We start from the raw sequence: 19,623 nt of genomic DNA, 5'->3' as shown, positions 1-19,623 counted from the left end.
ACTCTAGCTGTCTATAATTTCGGTGCAGGCTCCCAAGCTGTGCAATTTCCTGTTAGAGGCAAGCACAGAATTGGCCAGCCTCACAGATCTCCAGCAACACACTCTGAAAGAAATGGTTCGTCGCTTTGTGTCTCCAGTACATTGCTGAAAATGACAGAGTTATATAGAACTCACAGACGCAGCAACAGGCCATTCAGCCCAGCTGGTTCATGCTGGGATTTATGCTCCAGATGCATCTCCTCCCACCCTATCAGCATGTCCTTCTATTCTCTCTGTCATCCAGCTTCCCCTGAAATACAGCCGTGCTGTTCACCTCAACCACACCCTGCGGTAGCAAGTTCCACATTTTAATCACTGTCTGGGTAAGGAAATTTCTCCTGAGCCCTTTTATTGGATTCTTTTAGTGAATTCTTTATACTTATGATCCCTGGTTTTGGTGTCACAGAACATCTTCTTCACGTCTACGCGATCAAAGCCCCTCCCAATTCTTAAAAGCTCCATTAGATAACAGCTCAGCCTCCTCTTTTCTAGAGAGAAGAGCCTCAGCTTGTTCCCTCTTCAAATTAACACCAGCTTGTTCAATTTCCAGGGATGATTAATCCCAGAATAGTAATCGTGATTATTTTTATAGCTGGTAACACAATGTGAACTGCAGAGTGAAATATCTCCTGGCAGTAACATTGATAGCACGCTGATTGCTCGTTAAAACTGAGGTGACAGGAATTTCACCCACACAAGGTGCAAAGATACCTTTTTATTTTATTGTTATTTTCACACACATACAATGTATTAAAAGACCTGCACATGTCAGAGATTCACACAGCACAGGGAGAGGATATTCAGTCCATTGTGCCTGCGTCTGCTGGCTCTCTGAATTAGTCTCATTCTCCTGCTCTTTCCCCAGAGCCCAGGAAGGTTTTCCCCCTGAAATGCTTATGCCCTTCTGAAAGTTACTATTGAATCTCCTCCCATTGCCTTTTTAAGGCAGCACATTCCAGATCACAACAGCTCACTGGGCAGAATTTTATGGTCCCCTGCAGGTGGGGGGGTGGGCTGTAAAATTCCCCAGGGTAGCCATCCTGCCGCCCTCCAACCCACTCCCCGACCTCGCCACAATCTTATGTGAAGCGGGAAAAGGCCCCCAATGCCCCCGCCCACCCCTTGCCCCAATTGTGGGCCTTAAGTGGCTAATTATTGGCCTCAATTTTGAAGCTGGTGGGAGGAGTTCAGGGACAGGGGCGGAGAGGCGGTGAGAACATGGTTGCCCACTGAAGATCAAATGAATGACCTCCCTCACCACAACTCTGAAGGACTCAGACAGATGAATCAGTGTACTCCAGCTATGTATGACACACAGTGTGGGCAGCTCGTGGACTGGGACAAGATGATTGACCTGGAGAAGGATAGTCCTGTGGTTCCATCTTACACATAGATACCAACTTGCTAGGGAAAGCCTGGCAGGTCACCCTGCTCGAGGATTTGGCGAGAAGAGAGAGCCTCCTTCAAGGGTCCCCGGGCACCCCCCCCGATCTCCCCAAGGTGTGCCCCCCTCTCCACAACCCCATACCCCCCATGGGTGCTCCCTTCCCCCTGGTCTCTCCATCAAGACCTCCACCCTCTTCTCCCTGGCCCCCTCAAGCCTCACTTCCCCTCCTTGCTATGAAATCATACCGCCAGCACCCCCATACCCTTGGTCCTGGATGACGGGATTTCGGATCTGGGGACTCTTTGTAGTCCCAGTCCTGGCTGCTGCTGCCCCTGGCCCTGATTGGACGACAGAGCTGCTGCCCATTGGTTGGCAGCTTTCTGAGGTGGGACTTCCGCCCGAGTCAAGGGCAGAAATCCCGTCTCCGGCCAATTCAAACCCTGTGGAGCTTTAGACGACGGTGGGGCTGTTGCGATTGGCGGGGAGGCATTCCCTGTCAACTCCTTGGGTGGTGGGGCAGGAAACCCCACCCTCCAAAAACTCCGGCCCACTGAGTTAAAAAGAAATCTCATCTTCCGCGTGGTTCATTTGCTGATTATTTTAAACTTGTGTCCTCTGGTTTCTGGCCCTCCTGCCAGTGGAAACAGTCTCTTCCCAGTCCACTCAAACACACTTGGAATTGTTTAAAGCACACAGAGCCTGCACAGAAACGAGGCAGCCAAATTTCTGGGCAGCTTACAGAGGCACGGCTCCCAGTTTCTGTTAACTCAAAGAGACAATCAGCAAACAAGGAGCGACCTTAATAATGTCACACCATGTGCGGTATCTCGAGCAAGATTCCGTCAAACTTTCCCTTCCTTGTTTCTGAAGCCTGTTTTGGCGTTGGCAGTGACTCAACCTGGCCTCAGAATCAGAAGGCCGGGGATTTTAGACTCACTCCAGAGAGTCGAGACAAAATAAAATCATTCATATAAATTACGATGAGATTTTTACCTGGGTCCTGTCTGAAACGTTAGCATTATTAACTTATTTCACTGCCCTTTAAACCATCTTCTACGAACATTTACCTCTAACAATGCCACGTGTTTCTCACTGACGGACTGTATACTCTTATCGCCTATTTCACCAGTCTTGCCATGAAGTACAGTTATTGTATAGGTAGCAAAACACTAAAAGAACTTGCATTGATATAGCACCTTTCACGGCCTCAGGAAGTCCCAAAATGCTTTACAGCCAATGACTTACTTCCATTAAAGTGTAGTCACTGTTGTTGAACGTATAGAAATGCGGCAGCCAATTGGTACACAGCAAGCTCCCACAAACAGCAATGAGAAAATGGCCCTTTCTTTCGGTGGTGTTGGTAGAGGAATATCCCGGGGTTGTGAAAGAGACTCTACAGGAACACGCTTTTCTTTCTTTTGAAAGGGGGAAGGGGAGGGAAAGTGGAAGGTTAAGAGGTTGAGGGAGGGAATTCCAGGGGAGTGGGTGGGAGGTTCTGGGGGTGGAATGCACAGAAGGGCAGTCAGAAAAACGATGACGTACGCTGGAAGGTGGTAATCAAACACACACAGGGGTAGCTTCCGGGGATTTTTAATTACCCATTAGCACAATTCTCTCTGTACAGAAATGACCGAAATGTTACTAGTGCTTGCTAAAGATTGGAATTCTCCACCTTATTGCAAATTCTGCCAAAGACTAAGGACTATGCATTGGGCCTCACCGTTCAAGATTCATTCAATTTCTCAGCATCAATGGAATTTATGGCATGACGACTGTGCGTATAGAACTAATCCCAACTCCTCAAAGTATTCCATTCTTGCAAGGCCTATTGCATAAATATTTATGCTGAACAGTCTAATGCTCTCGTGTTACACAAACATCATTATAGAAATAATGTCAAGCAACTCATCATTAAGTATACGGTTGGGACCGAGAAACTGCTTGTTCCGCCAGTGAGCTGCAGCTGTATAAATCCAGCTTGTAGCATAAAGTGACCTTCAAACCGATGTTCGATTTAATTCAGGGTGGGTGGGAAGACAAGGGAGAAATTGGAATTTCTGATTCCCCATGTGATGTTGTTGCAGCTGTAAAAACTGCAGCGGGTGGGAGGTTGCCGGGATTGAGAACACCTGACACCTTCGGGATCTTAAAGTTGCGGGTGTGGTTCCTATACAGGCGGGATATTAATGCCACCTGAGTGCGTAACCCCCCATCACTCAATTCCAGTCTAATTCAACACACGCATGAGAAAGTGTTTTCACTCAGTGAAAATGTTAAAGGGGTTCTCACCTGGATGAAAAATGCGCAATAAAACATTTTCTTTTTCGTTTTTGGGGAGGGGAGTGAGCACGATTATTGTCCTCATAATATTACATTGTGACGAAGTTGGCAGGACTTTCTCTCTCTGAATCTGAAGGTTCAAGTCCCACTCCAGAGGCTTGTGCGCAAAATCCAGGCTGGCACTTACAGCGCAGTACTGAGGGAGTGCAGCACTGTCAGTGCCATCTTTCAGATGAGACATTCAACTGAGCCCCCATCCGCCCTCACAAATGGACGTACAATATCCCACGGTAATATTTAGAAGAAGAGCAGGGGAGTTCTCCCCAGTGTCCTGGTCAATATTTATCCCTCAATCAACATCGCTAAAAACAGATTGCCATCTCAATGCTGTTAGTGGGATCTTGCTGTGCGCCAATTGGCTGCTCTGTTTCCTACATTACAACAGTGACTACATTTCAAAAGTGCTTCATTGGCTGCAAAGCACTAGGGACATCCTGAGGTTGTGAAAGGTGCTATAGAAATGCACACAAGCTTCATCTGTTCGATTTTCCCACAGATCAGAAATATTGAAAAAAATAAAATGTTTGCCCATAACACTTTTTCATAAAGGTAGCAGCCCCATAAATAATTACAGCCACATGAACCAATCAGAATCAATTTTCAAATTCACAGACAGCTGGATTTTCCCCTCGGTGATTTAGGGGCGGGGCCCGCTCGCCGAGGGGAAAGTGACACGGGATGACATTGGGAGGAATCCCCGACGTCATCCTGGTCCATTTAAATTTTTAGGAAGGTGGGCGGACAGTGAAATCAACTGTCCGCCCGCTGACCTGTCAATGGTCAATTGAGGCCATTGGCAGGCTCATTAACCTTGTTAAATACCTGCCCGTCCAAGCTTAAGGTTGTTGGGCAGGACAGGAGACCCAGTGGGCTTCTGATCACACCTGAAACCTCATCCACTGGCGGGATGAAGATTCATGTCCGTTTTGTAAAAATTTAATAAACGTTATGCGTTTCTTATTAACATGTCCCATCTCGTGTGACATTGTCACATGAGGAGGACATGTTAATAATTTTTATATTTCTCTATTTTTTGACTTTTCTTACCTATCAGTAATCTCCCTGAGACAGCACTTTGCCTCAGGGAGCAGTGCGCACTTTGACAGTTGGGGATTCCCTCCCCGCCCACCTGCACAGGAAGCGCATAGCGCATAGCACTTCCTGTCGGGCAGGCCGCTGGGTGGGCCTTAATTGACCCGCCCACTCAAAATGGCGGCAGGCCCCATTTCGGTGGCGGGGGTCGGCTGTCCGCCCACCGCCGAGCCGGTGGGGCCCGCACGCCCACCGAGGGCGAAATTCTGCCCAGAATCTTTATAGTGCAGAAGGAGGCCATTCAGCCCATCAAGTCTGCACTGGCTCTCTGCAAGCACATTCCACCTCGTACCACTCGCCTGCCTTATCCACGTACCCTAGAACATTCTCTCTTTCTAGGGAGCAATCCAATTCCCTTTTGAATACCTCGATCAAACCTGCCTCCACCACCCCTCAGGAATTTTGTTCCAGACTCCAACCACCCTTTGGGTGAAAAAAAAAATCCTTGGATCACTTTTACTCCTTTTGCCAATTATTTTGGATCGGTGCCCTCTAGTTCTTGATGTTGTCTTGAGTGGGAACAGTTTCTCACTATTTACCCTGTCCATACCCCTCAGGATCCTGAATACCTCTATTAAGTCTCCTCTCAGCCTTCTCTTCGCCGAGGAAAATAGACACAACCTCGCCAATCTATCCTCATAGCTACAGTTATTTATCCCGGGAATCATTCTTGTGAATCTCTGTACTCTGTCCAATGCCTCCACATCTTTCCTCAAATATGGTGCCCAGAACTGGATGCAGTATTCCAGATGATGCCTAACCAGTGTCATAGACAATCAATTGCCCACAGATAAAACAGACAAACATACACTCGGATTCTGATGAATCGATCGATCTGATGCTTGGTCGGGTTTATTGCCCCTCTAATACCCTGCGTCAAGTACAAGGGAAACAACTTGCATTTAAAATGATGCAGCCGACAGAGTAAAAAATCCCAGTGAAGGTCAGCGAGCGCAGTGATACCCTGCAAACGTGGCTTGATGCGAGAGAGGATACGAGTGGCCGAGTTGTGAATGGAGGGTGGAGAGTAATGAAATAGTCGAGACTGGAGGTAACAAAAGCAGCAGGTGTTACAGGACTCCAAACCCTTGGTGAAGCGAGATCATTTAGCTCTAACTGCAGTTTGGCATTCTACACACGTATTCCCCTTGTGTCTCTTCACAGCATTACTCCCCTCTCCTATTCCCAACAATCCTAAAAGGTAAGCTTCCTCCTTTGTTTAGGAATACTCAGATGTCATAGAATGATACAGCACAGAGGCCATTCAACCCATCGTCTCTGTGCCAGCTCTTTGGTAGAGTTATCCAAATTCATCCCATTCCCTACTCAGTACATTTATTCTCCCTTCAAGATTTTCCAATTCTCCGCCACAGAAGGGGAAACTTCGGTCCTAAAAATACAATTTTGAAATATTTCCAGTTCTTTGTTTTCAGGTCAATTTTGTTTCAACACAGTTTCACTTACTTTGGTAATAACTTGCACACTGGTGTTGGGCAGTAAGGTGGTGATTACTTTCAGAGGGAAATCTGCTCGAGTGTGTTTTCTATTCTCCATCTCAAGCTCCCATCACACTCACTGGGGGCCAGGGTCCCGTCAATCCTCACAAACCTGGCAGGTCACTTGCCTCTTACTGGTGCCAAGGCAACTAAACACAACCAAGAGTTCATACCTCCACAGTCTGTCGGTCTTGTCCCAGCAAAAACTCCAGCACGCTGACAGACAAAGTGAGGCGATGGCTGTGTCGCAATGTTTGAAACGCTTTCCAGACGACACAACTCACTTTGAGAGCGGGAATGACTAAAACAGCGGCTGGATCCCGAAGTCACTGCCTTCAGAGCTGGACAACAGACCGAGAATTTCACTTCCCAGCGTCTTCCTGTCACATCAACAGACTGATAGCTGCGGTATCTCTCATCATCCCACCATATCTCACGCTGAGGAAGCTTCTCTCGTCTTCCATATCGCAACAGAACAGCTTTGAGTTTTAAAATGGGAACCTGAACGGAGCCAGAAGTGGATAATTCCCCCTCTCTCTCTCTCCTCCACCCTCTGCGGTGTTGGGAGAGATTTTTCAGAGAGCAGGAGACAGGAACAGGACATTGTGGGTGTACAAAGAGATGGAAAGAGAAATGACAGGGCTGGAAATGCAAACTCTTAACTCTTTTCAGCCCAATCTGGGGTTGCGAATGGTCCAATTACTAATGTTGTGGTTTATCCACCACCTCCCAGCCTCCCCCTGCCTCCCCCCACCCTTCCCCCAAATGAACAACTTGGGATTTTTTTTATCCAACTTTGTATTGCTTCTCCTCGGAGCTGCAAGTGGAGGTGGAGCAGGAGGATGATGTGTACAGAAATAAACTTCTGCTGAATCCCTCCGTGGTTTACCTCTAGATTTAACTGTTTGCCCTCCTGACCTTTCTCCCTCAGTTTTTGATTCCGCTCCTCCAGCCCCACAATCCTCCAAGATTTCCGCGCTCCTCCAATTCTGGCCTCTTGAGCATCCCGGGTTTTAACCGCTCCACCACTGGTGGCCAGGCCCAAGCCTCTGCGTCTCTCTTTCCACCTTTAAAGTGCTCCCTGAAACTTGTCCCTTACCTCTCACGATACAGCTTCGGTTTAAATTCTGTTTGAATATATACACTCCGGTGAAGCACTTTGGCATGTTTTACTGTGTTAAAGGTGCTATATAAATGCAAGTTATTGCTGTAGCCAGAATGTGACTGAGCGTCGGGCACTTGACACTTTTCCGACACACATTCACTCCATTCTGACCATCGGCGACCTCTTAGTAAAACCTTCAGAGCAAAGCCTTTAGCGGAGTGTCCACGAGGATGACAGTAAATGTAATCATGTGATGTTAACAAGGTCCAACAGGCAGGCTTTGTAACTATTCAGCTTATGAAGCGGCTGGCCTGTAATAAGCACTCAGGGAGCTTTGAGATCGCTGCGCTTTAGGGATGGGGGTCCCACCACAAACTCCCAGAAGGCGTCTGAAGATGACGCTGGTCTTTTGTCACCTGATTTGCCCAATCCTTTTCACATGGAACCTGGAAAATTGCCAGAAGGGTAATCGAGCAACATGCCTTTTTTTTTTAAAAGAAAAACAGAAACAGAAATACCTGGAAAAACTCAGCAGGTCTGGCAGCATCGGCAGAGAAGAGCACAGTTGACGTTTCGAGTCCTCATGACCCTTCAACAGAACTGTTGAAGGGTCATGAGGACTCAAAACTGTTGAAGGGTCATGAGGACTCGAAACGTCAACTGTGCTCTTCTCTGCCGATGCTGCCAGACCTGCTGAGTTTTTCCAGGTATTTCTGTTTCTGTTTTTGTTTTGGATTTCCAGCATCCGCAGTTTTTTGTTTTTATGCCTTTCTTTAATCCACGCTGTCCTCACGCCGTTCAGAGGATAAGGAATGTCAGCTATTTGCTCTCATGCTGGGGTACAATTTCCCCCCCCCCTGCTACAAACTAAGATACCTCATCCAAGTGGTCATTCAGAACCTGTGACCATTCAGCCTGAAAAGGAGACATCTGAGAGGTAGATAACAACAGGTCACAGCCCACCAGGGACCATAGGCATCTTTCTCTGTTAGAGAGGGAGAGAGAGACAAGTGGTTAGAAAGCTTGAGAGGCAGCACGTACTCTGCATCAAACATGGGCTAGGGTAAGGAGGCAGGCCCATGAGCTACCACAGTCACTATGGCCATTGAACCCATGTCATTGGCATCATCCTGCACCACACTCTGGCCATATAGCCAACTGAGCTAACCAACCCCCACAGATAACAACAATACCTTGCATTTTTATAGCACCTCTAATTAAGCAAAATATCCTAAAGCATTTTAGGGTAGTGATGATCAAGTATAATTTAATAATGAGCCACATTAGGTGAGTAAAAGCTCAGTCAAAGAGGACGGTTTTAAAGGAGCTTCTTAAAGAGAGGAGAGAGATTTTGAGATAGCGAGACAGAGAGGTTTAGTGGGGGGCAGTGCCAGAACTAAGGGCTCAGGCAGCTGAAGGTACAGCCACTCATGGCAGGGGAATTAAAAACCTGGAATGCTCAAGAGGCCTGCATTAGGGGAGCACAGATAAGATTGTTAAAGGCACAAGAAAAGTTAACCTAGATCACGACTTTAAAGTGAGCAAGAAAAATAAGAATATGCAAGTTCTAACTGGAGATGACTTGTGTTAGGACGTATATCAGGAAGCTCTTCAGACAAAGAGTGATCAGCGTGTAGGATGGACTTCCATGTAAAGTCCTGGAGGCAAAAACCCAGGAGCCATTTAAGGAAACAATTGATTGCTACAGTGGCAAGGGTCATCAGGATTACTCTGCATGGGTGAATTAAGGCTGAGCCAATGTTATTGGATAATACATGATAATGGCCAAGTTTGGTACAACCCTCAAGCCAATAGCCTGTAGCATCAAGTCAATTCAATATTAAAACAAAATGGCGAGGAAGAAAGGGAATTATTCATTTGTAAAATCAAGAACTTACTCGTCGACTGATCAAATGTTATCAATTCAGTGAATGACAGTCGGGCTGTAATCCAATCTTGAGGTTCTGCTCATGAGCAGACCATCCAAGGTAATGGTTTGATCTCTCTAACTGCATCACCGTTGTACAAAGCCATCCTAGTGTCCTTCCTCTATCAACATTTCTCTATTTCCTTAGTTCTGTTGAAGAGTCATACAGACTCGAAACGTTGACTGTGCTCCTCTCCGCAGATGCTGTCAGACCTGCTGAGTTTTTCCAGCTATTTTTGTTTTTGTTTCACTACACAGGATAGTTTAACACTTCTGTATCAATTTTGGTCCAATTTGGCTCTTTAATAGTGTGTTTTTTTTTAATGTTTGTGAGCGGTGATGAAAAAAAATTTCAAATACCCCAAGATAAAAATGTATTTGGGCCGATTTTAAGAACATAGGACTTAGGAGCAGGAGTAGGCCATTCAGCCCTTTGAGCCTGCTTCACCATTCAATAAGATCGTGGCTGATCTGGTCTGATCTCAACTCCACTTTCCTACCTGCACCGCACCCCCCCTCAATGCCCTTGACTTCCTTGTCTATCAAAAATATGTCCAACTCTTCCTTGAATAAATCCAACGACCCAGCCTCCTGTGAATTTTAATGTTTTTAATTTAAAATTTTAATTTTAGCCATCAAAATGCACCCAACTGGACAGAGTTAAAATCTGGCCCATTGGAACAGGAGGAGGCCATTCACTTCAGTTTCTCATGGCTGATCTGTAGCTCAACTCCACCTGCTCACCTTAGCTTCATATCCCTCATCCTCTTACAAACTTATTAACCAGTTCATAGAATCAGAATGAGCCAGCACAGGAGGAGCCCATTTATCCCATCATGCCTATGTCAACCTTTAAAAGAGGAACCTAGTTCCTCTCACTGCCCCTACTCTTTCCACCCCCCCGAGCCCTGCAATCTTCTTTCCTCTTCCAGTTGACCTGGAGTTCGCTGCCAAAGGGGGTGGTTGGAAGTGGAGATGATCAATAATTGCAAAAGGAAATTGGATGGGCACGCGAGGGAAATAAACTTGCAGGACTACAGGGATAGACGAGGGGAATGGGACTGACTGGATTGCCCCAGAGAGAGAGAGGTGGTTCAATGGGCTGAATGGCCCCCTCCTGTGTCATAAGTAACTCCATGACTCTAAGCTGCGTTCCCTCTAACTCCCCTTGCTGTGCACTGCCCACTTGGTGCACTGTGCAGTGAGATTGGCACACAGCTGCACATTTTAAAGGGACTATTTCCTCTGCATGGCCTGTTTGTCCCTGTGAGGTAAGTTCTGGCCTAAGTGGCTGAATGGCCTCCTCCTGTTCCATTAAGTGTTTCTAATAAATCCTCCTTTCAAATAAACCACACTAATGTTATACAAGTAGTTAAATTGACACAACAGCCTCCCCCTGGAAAGTAGCCACTCGAACACAAAGGCCCGATGGAAAGCAGCCACTACAGAGAATTCCTCTGTTAGGAAGAGCCAAGTGTAAATCAACAGCTGGCCTGGATGCCTTCCGAAATATTCAGCAACTGTGTCTCGTTTTTCCGCCTCCACTTTTTTCCCCAACTTTTCTTGAAGGCTGACTCCATTGAGTCCAGACACCCTCGGGTACTGTGCCCGAATTGCCAACATTGAAGAGTGATCCCCAGACGATAAGCCTCAGTTATGCCTCTGCCTATAGGATGGCGTATCGCATTTCGCCCTCATCCTGGGTAACCAGGCATGGCAACCTCGAGAGGCAGGCAGGCCGGTTTTCCGCCTACTATAGCCTAAGGTCATGAATGACTTGACGTCTTCCCTTGGCCAATATCAATAGAAATTGGCGATCAAACCCAAGTTTGTGAGAGAAGGATTTTGTGACAGGGGGATTACTCCTTGTGAGGCGCAGAACCAGATTTTCCTGCATTTCCTCAGGCGATGGAGAGAGGCATGTGGCCAGAACCTTGGAGAAAAGACGGTGAAATTGAGGGGAAATAACACTGTGCACCAATGACATCACTGATGGAAAGTGGCTCAGAAGAATTAAACTCAAAAATGAAGTCTTTTCGTATTTTTAGGCATGAGGTTAGGTTGCCAGCTAATGACTCAGTTGCAGACAGAATCAGGAAAGAACTGCCATGAGTCAGCTTCATCAGGCACATACCCTCCATCCATTCACCCATGAGCCAAACACCTTGCCCGACACACATTGGAACACTGTGTTAGTTTGAAAGGTTATTGAGCTGCAGTCACTCTGGTTACGTAGACAAATATGCCCATCAATTTCTGCGAACGGCTTAATTCAATTTTTTTAATTTCTGGAATGGCACTAGAAACTTGCAAAAGGGATTTGGATAAATAAATTTGGGAAGAAAATATATTGTAGGGGCTACGGAACAGGGGGCTAACAGGAGCTAGCACAGGCATGATGGGGCAAATGGCCTCCGATCAGAGAATGATTAATCACTGATTAAGGTTGTTGAATGTTGACTAATTACAGCCATCGATCTCATCAATGAGTCTACAATAGACCCAGCCATGAGGCTAGGAGACCCACGGTGGAGGAGAGTTTTGGAAATCATAGGTCCAAAGTCACCTTTTCCCCACAAGCTACACTACACTCACCAGACATCATGGGCGGAATCTTTAGGTTGGCGGGTGGGCACAGTTGGTGGGTCCGGCCACTATTTCACACTGGCTGGCCAATTAACGGCCAGCCAGTGTGAAGTGGGCGCTGAAATGTTCAGCGCTGCCGGGGTCGGCGGTGGGGGGTGGTGTTGGAGGAGGGTGGGCACTGTAAGAGTGGGCAAGGGCGAACGTGGAATGAAAGCTCCCTAAAGGCGGAGAAGACTTGAAAACAATTAAATAAAGTTTTTAAAATCAGGAGAAAAAATGTCCAAGCATCACAACAAGTCACCTGAACATATACATGATAAAAAAGCTGTCCATAGATTTTTATTTTTTTAAATTTAATAATGGAAACCTTGGATGAGGCTTCATGAAAAATGCAAAGTCCGCTGGCCCATGCGCCCGCCCGTAAGGTTGACGGACCACGAAAAATCGGAGACAATTGCAACTTTAATAAAGCTAATTGGCCACTTAACTGTCGGCGGGCCCGCTTCTGACTTTTGCGCACGCCCGAAATATCGTGTGAGCACGGGATGACGTTGGGGCGTCGCGCGATTTTGCGCCTGATCAGGTCGGGCACGCGCCCACCCCTTGACCTAAAAATTCTGCCCCATGTCTCAAATTACTCAAATACCACATCCCAAGTTGCTGTTTTCCCAAAAGAAGTGCATCCAATTTGTATTTGAATGAATCAATACCAACCACTTCCACTGTCTCCCCATGGGCTGATCACTCGCTCGCCGAAATTTCTTCAACAATCTTATATCTTACATTCGCCACCACTGAAACTGTCTATTTCCTTCGTAACATCTCTTGACTTCACCCCGTCTCTGCTCATCTGTTGCTGAAACCCTCATTCATACTTTTTTTTCTCTCAGAGGACCGTGAGTCTTTGGAGCTGTCTTCCTCAAAAGGTAGTAGAAGCAGGGTCTTTGAATATTTTGAAGGCAGAGGTAGATTCTTGATAAGCAAGAGGGTGAAATGTGGAGTTGGGGTCACAATTAGATCAGCCATAACCTTACTGAACGGCAGAGCAGGCTCGAGGGGCCGAATGGCCTACTCCTGCTCCTAATTCATATGCTTTGTATGCTTTCGTTACCTCTAGACTCAACTATTTCAATGCCTTCCTGGCTGGTCTCCCACATTCCACCCTCCATAAACTTGAGGCTATTCAAAACTCTGCTGCCCGTCTGAACTGACAGCAAGGCCCATTCCCCTATCACCCCCTTTGTTCATTGACCTACATTGGCTCCCAGGTCAAGCAACATCTTGATTTAAAAATTTTTATCCTTGTGTTCAAATCCTTCCACGTCTTGCCCCTCCCTATCTCTGTCATTTCTTCCAGCCTCACAATCCTCCGAGATATCTGCACTCCTCTAAGCCTGGCCTCGTGAGCATCCCTGATTTTAATCTCTCCACCACTGATGACTGCGTCTTCAGTTGCCTGGGCCCCAAGGTTGGGAATACCCTCCCTACACCTCTCCACCTTGCTTTCCACCTTTAAGGCGCTCCTTAAAACCTTCATCTTTGATCAAGCTTTTGGTCATCTGACCTAATACCTCCTCATTTGGCTCTAGGTCATATTTGGTTTGAAAACGCTTCTGTGAAGCACATTGGGGCATTTCATTACATTTATATACAATTGTGTCTTAATGTAAGTTGCTGTATTTCTGGTAATCTCTTGGAAACAATATAGTCTGACCTTACAGCAACATCTGGAAATATAGTAAAGAAAACACTCAGACACCATTATTCACCAGTCAAGAGTTTCGAACACAAACAAAATCACTAAGGAAGTCAAACCAGCACGAGACACAATAACTACTTACATGAACGGATGTAAGTTCACAAGCTGCTTAAAACAAGGTTTGAACTTTATCACCAAGACAAATAAGGGCCTGGCCTTTAACAAACTGCACTTGATGACTACATTAGGACTGTTAGAGAGATGATCATATGGAAACAGGGATAACATGCCACTCGAAACAACAACGTTCCACTTGGTCCGATCCAACCACCATGATTTTCTAGTGAATTCACTACAGAAAATCTTGGGAAACCCTGAAAAAGAAAAAATATAACTGATAGTTGACCAACAGAAATGAGACTCTTGGAGACATTTACATCTCCCTCTGCACGGGTAGTCACTGAAAGGGAAAGATTTGCGTTTTGCCTCCCTGACTGCCCTCAGTAGGTCAGTGTGCGAGTGAACCCAGACCAAGTCAGCAGGTTTACACCACAGCCTGTGTTCCAGTAATGGGCAGCACTCAGGCACCCAACAATCAGCCTCAGTGTCAACGGGTTAGAGGAAACGTCAGCCAGAGGCAAGTGCTCAGCTTCTCACTAAATGATCTCCCGCTGGAAAGTGTTTGTGATCAGTGTGAAGCAGTCCGCGCCCATTTGCAGCAAGACCTGGACAACATTCAGGCATGGGCTGATAAGTAGCAAGTAACATTCTTGCCACACAGGTGCCAGGCAATGACCATCACCAACAAGGGAGAATCCAACCATCTCCCTCGACATTCAATGACATTACCATTACTGAATTCCCCACCAATGACATCCTGGGGGGTTACCATTGGCCAGAAACTGAACTGGACCAGCCATATAAATGCTGTTGCTACAAGAGCAGGTCAGAGGCTAGGAATTCTGCAGCAAGTAACTCACCTCCTGACTCCCTAAAGCCTGCCCAACATCTACAAGGCACAATTCAAAAGTGTGATGGAATACTCTCCACTTGCCTGGATGAGTGCAGCTCCAACAGCACTCAAGCTTGACACCATCCAGGACAAAGCAGCCTGCTTGATTGGCGCCTCATCCACCACCTTAAACATTCGCTCCCACCACCAACACACAGTAGCAGCAGTGTGTACCATCTACAAGATGCACTGCAGGAACTCACCAAGGCTCCTTCAACAGCACCTTCCAAACCCGCAACCTCTACCACCTAGAATGACAAAGGCAGCTGATGCATGGCAACACCACCACCGGAAGTTCCCTCCAAGTCACTCACCATCCTGACTTGGAAATATATCGCCGTTCCTTCACTGTCGCTGGGTCAAAATCCTGGAACTCCCTCCCTAACAGCACTGTGGGTGTACCTACACCACATGGACTGCAGCGGTTCAAGAAGGCAGCTCATCACCACCTTCTCAAGGGCAATTAGGGATGGACAATAAATGTTGGCCCAGCGATGCTCACATCCAATGGAAGGATAAAAAAAAGCTTGGGGCTGGATTGGGATTGCAAGTAATGCCTCCTGCAGTAGTATTATTGTATCTAGGTTGCTGGATGAAGAATGACAACCTGCAAGAAGTATAGCGGAAGATGAACAGTGTGTGCCAGACAGTAGGGGTCGGGTTTTTGTGGTGGAGGCAGGAATCGGGGGATGGGCGTGAATCCGGGTCACAAACCTGCCCCAGGGTGGGGTAGAAATGTATTGGTATTTTGGTGGAGGCGAGCTGTCACTTGGGTCAGGGGTGGGTTTGCTGGCCAATTAGTGCTGGGGTGGGGGTGTCCGTTGAAAATGTGGGCCATTCTCTGATTCGTTACGTCAGTCATCACTGTGGGTGCCTTTCGGACAGTAAATTCTAAATTTGGAAAAAATGGAACATGCAGACATTTCGGAGGGAAGATAGAGACCTGGAACCCGGGACAGGGGAGGAACTCAAGAATTTGTTGAGGTTTTTTTAGCCTTTTCCTGTGATGAGGTGGGTCTCCTCTGCTCCACAAAGCCACTTTCACTTACCAAAGTCACCTTCACTTACAAGGTGATTTTCACTCATCCAGTTCTCACCACACTTGAGCTGGTTTACATTAGGCAGCTCCCAAAGGCCGTCCGACCCCTTGAAATTTTGGAAAGATTCAAAGGCAATTGCTCCTAATGAGCTCCTTTAAGTGTCTTAATTTGTCTGATCATTGATGCAAGCGAGTTTATTAGCAACCACCACCCCCCTCCCCACCCAACCTCATCCCACTCTTCTTCTGCCCTCATGAAAATCGCCTGGGTGAGCATCAGAGGCGGAAGACCTGGCTCATCTGCTGTTGGCACCAATAATTGTTTTTGATCACCCGCCTCCATTCTGGCCCACTCCCAGCAGCGGAAATCCAACCCTAGGAGTGAGTGGCTTCATAGAATAGAAATGGTTAGAGAGGTTACAGAAGAGATTGACTAGATTGATTAAAGGGATGAGGAATTAGAGTTACATGGAGAGGCTGGAGAAGCTGGGATTGTTCTCCTTCGAGTAGAGAAGGTCCAGAGGAAATTCAATTCAGTTGTTTAAAATCATGAATGGTTTAGATAGAATAAATAAAGAGAAACAGTTTCCAATGGCTGAAGGGCCAATGAACAGTAGAGTCTGGCAAAAGAACCAGAGAGCAGACATGAGGAAAAACACACAACGCGTGGTTAGAATTTGGAATACATCACCTGTCTGTAGGAGCTTTCAATAGGGAATTGGATAAACATCTGAAGGAGAAAAAATTTGTGGGATGTGGGGAAAGAATGGGGGAGTGGGACCAACTGCATTGCTCTTCGGAAGAGCCAGCACACACTCGATGGGCCAGAAGGCCTCCTTATGTGCTGTAATATCCTATGATTCCATTTTAAGGTATATATCCAAATATATATTGGTTTGATAGGAGAGCTCAGGCAAGTTCTTGCAGGCAGGAAGGCAAAGAAATGTGCACCCAGTCCACAGACCATTCACCCCACAACATCAGAGAAAAGACTGGTAGCACTCAGTTACTTGAGGCAGTGAAGAATGGATTCTGTGCAGCCCAGTGACACCAGTGAGATACTCTGCAGTGAGGCAAGTACCACGTCAGGTGCAGTGTCCATAGTATAGAGGAGAGGAACCTTCTGCCCTGAATTAGTGGCACGCATTGTTGAGTCTAGTTCTATGCCAAGCTTTCAGGCATTAAGGGCAGATGCTGCTTACAGTTTTAAATCAGTCCTCTGTTGGGTGATGATGTGCCTTGGCCTCCACATGCATTAAAGCAAAGCAGATCTTTCCCTTTATCTATTGGATCATGTCACATTTCAAATAAATTGCTTTCAAATCAAGGGGATATCGTCAGATATACACACACACACACACACACGCAGAGTAATATTATAACTGGATAAATAGTTGAGTATTAGAAACAAAAAAGAATACAGGGAAATGAGATTCGATAAACATCGAGCATCGGTACATTCAGAACAGGCCGAATAATCTCTGTAATGATTCAGAGAGGTGTTACATTTCCCAGAAACAATTCTGTTTCAGGAGGATTAAAAATGCTTGATGAAGAAATACTGTTTGGCAGTTAATATCCTGAAAATTCAGACAGTACAGAAAAAGCATACCTCTCACTCTCTTCAGATGTTCCTTAAGTTATTCCTCTGATGTTAAGATGTCCATGGGTATTTTCTCATAAATTCATTTCCCAAAAGCTCATCCAAAGAGCTGAGTCAATGCTAACCTTTTCTGCAGCTCCTTTTAGAACCGACTAAACTCCTGGTAGCCTTCACAAAACTCAGAGCGAGGACAGAGAGAGCAAGCGAGAAGGCACAAGGGACAGAGAGAGAGAGAGAGAGAGAGAGAAACTGGCAGTGATGGGAGCTTTAGACTGAGGGTTGTCTGTCGAAGTAGCCCTGCCTAAGGCAGTGTGACCCTACTCCCCCAGCCCTGTCAAACAACAAGGCTGCCTTTATTCCTGTGGAAAGGGCTTGCAAACAGGGCACTTGTTCATTGATGGGAGAAAGGCCTTCAGTTTAAAATGCCAGAATGGAGAAATGTAAGCATTAAATATCAACAGTGCCAATGAAAACTCCACACAGCCTCTCTCCCAAACCTGGCTGCAATGAGGCCTAACCCATTACTGTTTGTCCTTTATTCCCGACTTGTCTTTAACACAACGCCCGAGCAGTCACAAGGTAGAGTGAAAGTTACAGATTAATCTCACTCCAAAACATTTCCAGGGCCGAAATATTTTTCAAAAATTGTGTTTCCCAAACTTAGCTTCAAAAAAAATCAGAGCTGTAAACTTTTCTAATCCATTGAAATATTTTCGGTTTGCAGGTCATTTTTCTTAAATTCAGATTAAGTCCCCACGCTCATAAAGCACAGAGAATGGGCAGTTTATCAGAAATAGCCAGAGCCAGTGTGTACGCGCTGCTCTACAGGTAACAGCGGTCAGAAACTGGGCAAGTTGTTTTACAAAGTGAGTACGTGAATTAATTTTATTATAGATTATAAATACTAAAACAAATTATGTTGAAGTCACAATTTTTCTCGTGTCTTTACACACACACAAACACACACATGCACAGGCAAACGTGCACACGCACTCAAACTCACATGTGCACACACACGCCTACACCCACATATGGACATTCACACAAATTCACAGACACACACCACTGCCGACATCCACACATGCACACACACACACACACACACACATACACAGAGGAACAGGCGTATTTCAAGGTGCATGTGTTGAGTGACCAACGGCAGGAAAAGGGTGTGGAGGACCAGTTGGAGGCAGGTGATCCCCAGTGTCCTGGCCAATGTTAGTAAAACTGATAATCTTGTCCTTATCTCGTTGTGGTTTGCGGGAGCTTGCTGTGCGCAATGTTGGCTGCCATATTTGCTACAACCATGCAGTATTGCACTGAGAGGACAGGAATTTCCTGCAGGAGTTGGGACCAAATGGGGATTCTGAGCCCGCACTTTCTGGCAGTGAGACCACTGGCGTGATCTTCTCTTAGGAAGGAAGCCTCCTAATTGGCCAGCTCCACGCTTGCCATCCTATTAATGACATCAGGCGGGAAGTTCGAGAGCCAATCAGGGGACCAGCAGGTCTGGAGCATCGACAGCCCCCACCCAGAGAGGTGGGCATTGCTGAGACAAGTTGAGGACTGCAGGCTGCCTCTACATAGTGGCTCCCTTACTGGGCAACACAGGAGGGGGCTGTACTGAAGACTCCCAAAGCTGGTAGGGACATCAAGTATTGTGGGGGGGGGAACCCCTTTGAAGGGCCTGACGTAGAGGCCATTGTGGCTTTTCATCCACACGGCCCCGTCATTGGAGCAGGGAGCCTCTGGCTCGGGTGTGCCCCCATCAACCTGTGGGAGGGAGACTATCTGCAATGAGCCGGTGGTTCCCATGTGTGGTGGGGTGGAGGGGATGGTCCTCCAATGGCAAAGTCACAGCGATGCTGCCAACCTGTCCCTAACTGGAGGCTTAACCAGACCAATCAGCTGCTTACCTCAAGGAGCTGGGAGTCAATCCTGTTACCAGCCCGACTCTGGGAAAGATCCCAGGCAGCTAGGAATGTAATCGGGGAGACGTCCTAATGTGGCTCCCTGCTATTTTTTTGGCACTGCCCCCCCCCCTCCTCCACTTCCAGCCCCATCCACATGGCTGGGAAAATCCAAATGGAACGCCAGCCTTCATTTTGTGCTGAAGTCTTTAGAGTAGGACTGGAACCCATGGTTTTCCCACTCAGGTTAAGTGTGTTACCCACTGAGCCACAGTTGACTGGTAAATTGTTGACAGTCACCGCGTCCCCAGTTTGGCCGAGGGACACTATTCACACTTTAGCTTTGACAGTGAGAGGTGACGAGCTCTTCACAAGCACCAGGAAATAT

At 46.7% G+C, this 19,623-nt stretch overlaps 1 protein-coding gene and 1 long non-coding RNA gene across 3 annotated transcripts in view; one reads left to right on the top strand and one right to left on the bottom strand.

The window, feature by feature from the left end:
• Positions 1-19,623, bottom strand: part of LOC144671320 (uncharacterized) — a 95,528-nt gene that overhangs the window by 60,120 nt on the left and 15,785 nt on the right. The window contains exon 1 of one of the 2 annotated variants that reach the window (XM_078533154.1): positions 6,323-6,612. The exons of the other annotated variant lie outside the window; for it this stretch is intronic. Coding sequence (XP_078389280.1) covers positions 6,323-6,412 — 90 coding nt within the window. The 5' untranslated portion in view covers positions 6,413-6,612. Of the gene's footprint in view, positions 1-6,322; positions 6,613-19,623 lie in introns of those variants that run through there. 2 annotated transcript variants of the gene reach the window in all.
• LOC144671358 (uncharacterized) overlaps positions 12,926-19,623 on the top strand; it is a 399,896-nt gene continuing 393,198 nt past the window's right edge. Inside the window, exon 1 of the long non-coding RNA XR_013573918.1 lies at positions 12,926-12,967. This is a non-coding gene — a long non-coding RNA (uncharacterized LOC144671358). The remainder of the gene's footprint in view (positions 12,968-19,623) is intronic.

The sequence above is a fragment of the Cetorhinus maximus genome, chromosome 2 (genome assembly GCF_964194155.1).
Source record: "Cetorhinus maximus chromosome 2, sCetMax3.hap1.1, whole genome shotgun sequence".
Taxonomy (NCBI): Eukaryota; Metazoa; Chordata; class Chondrichthyes; order Lamniformes; family Cetorhinidae; genus Cetorhinus; species Cetorhinus maximus.
This window is presented reverse-complemented; position numbering and strand designations above follow the sequence as displayed.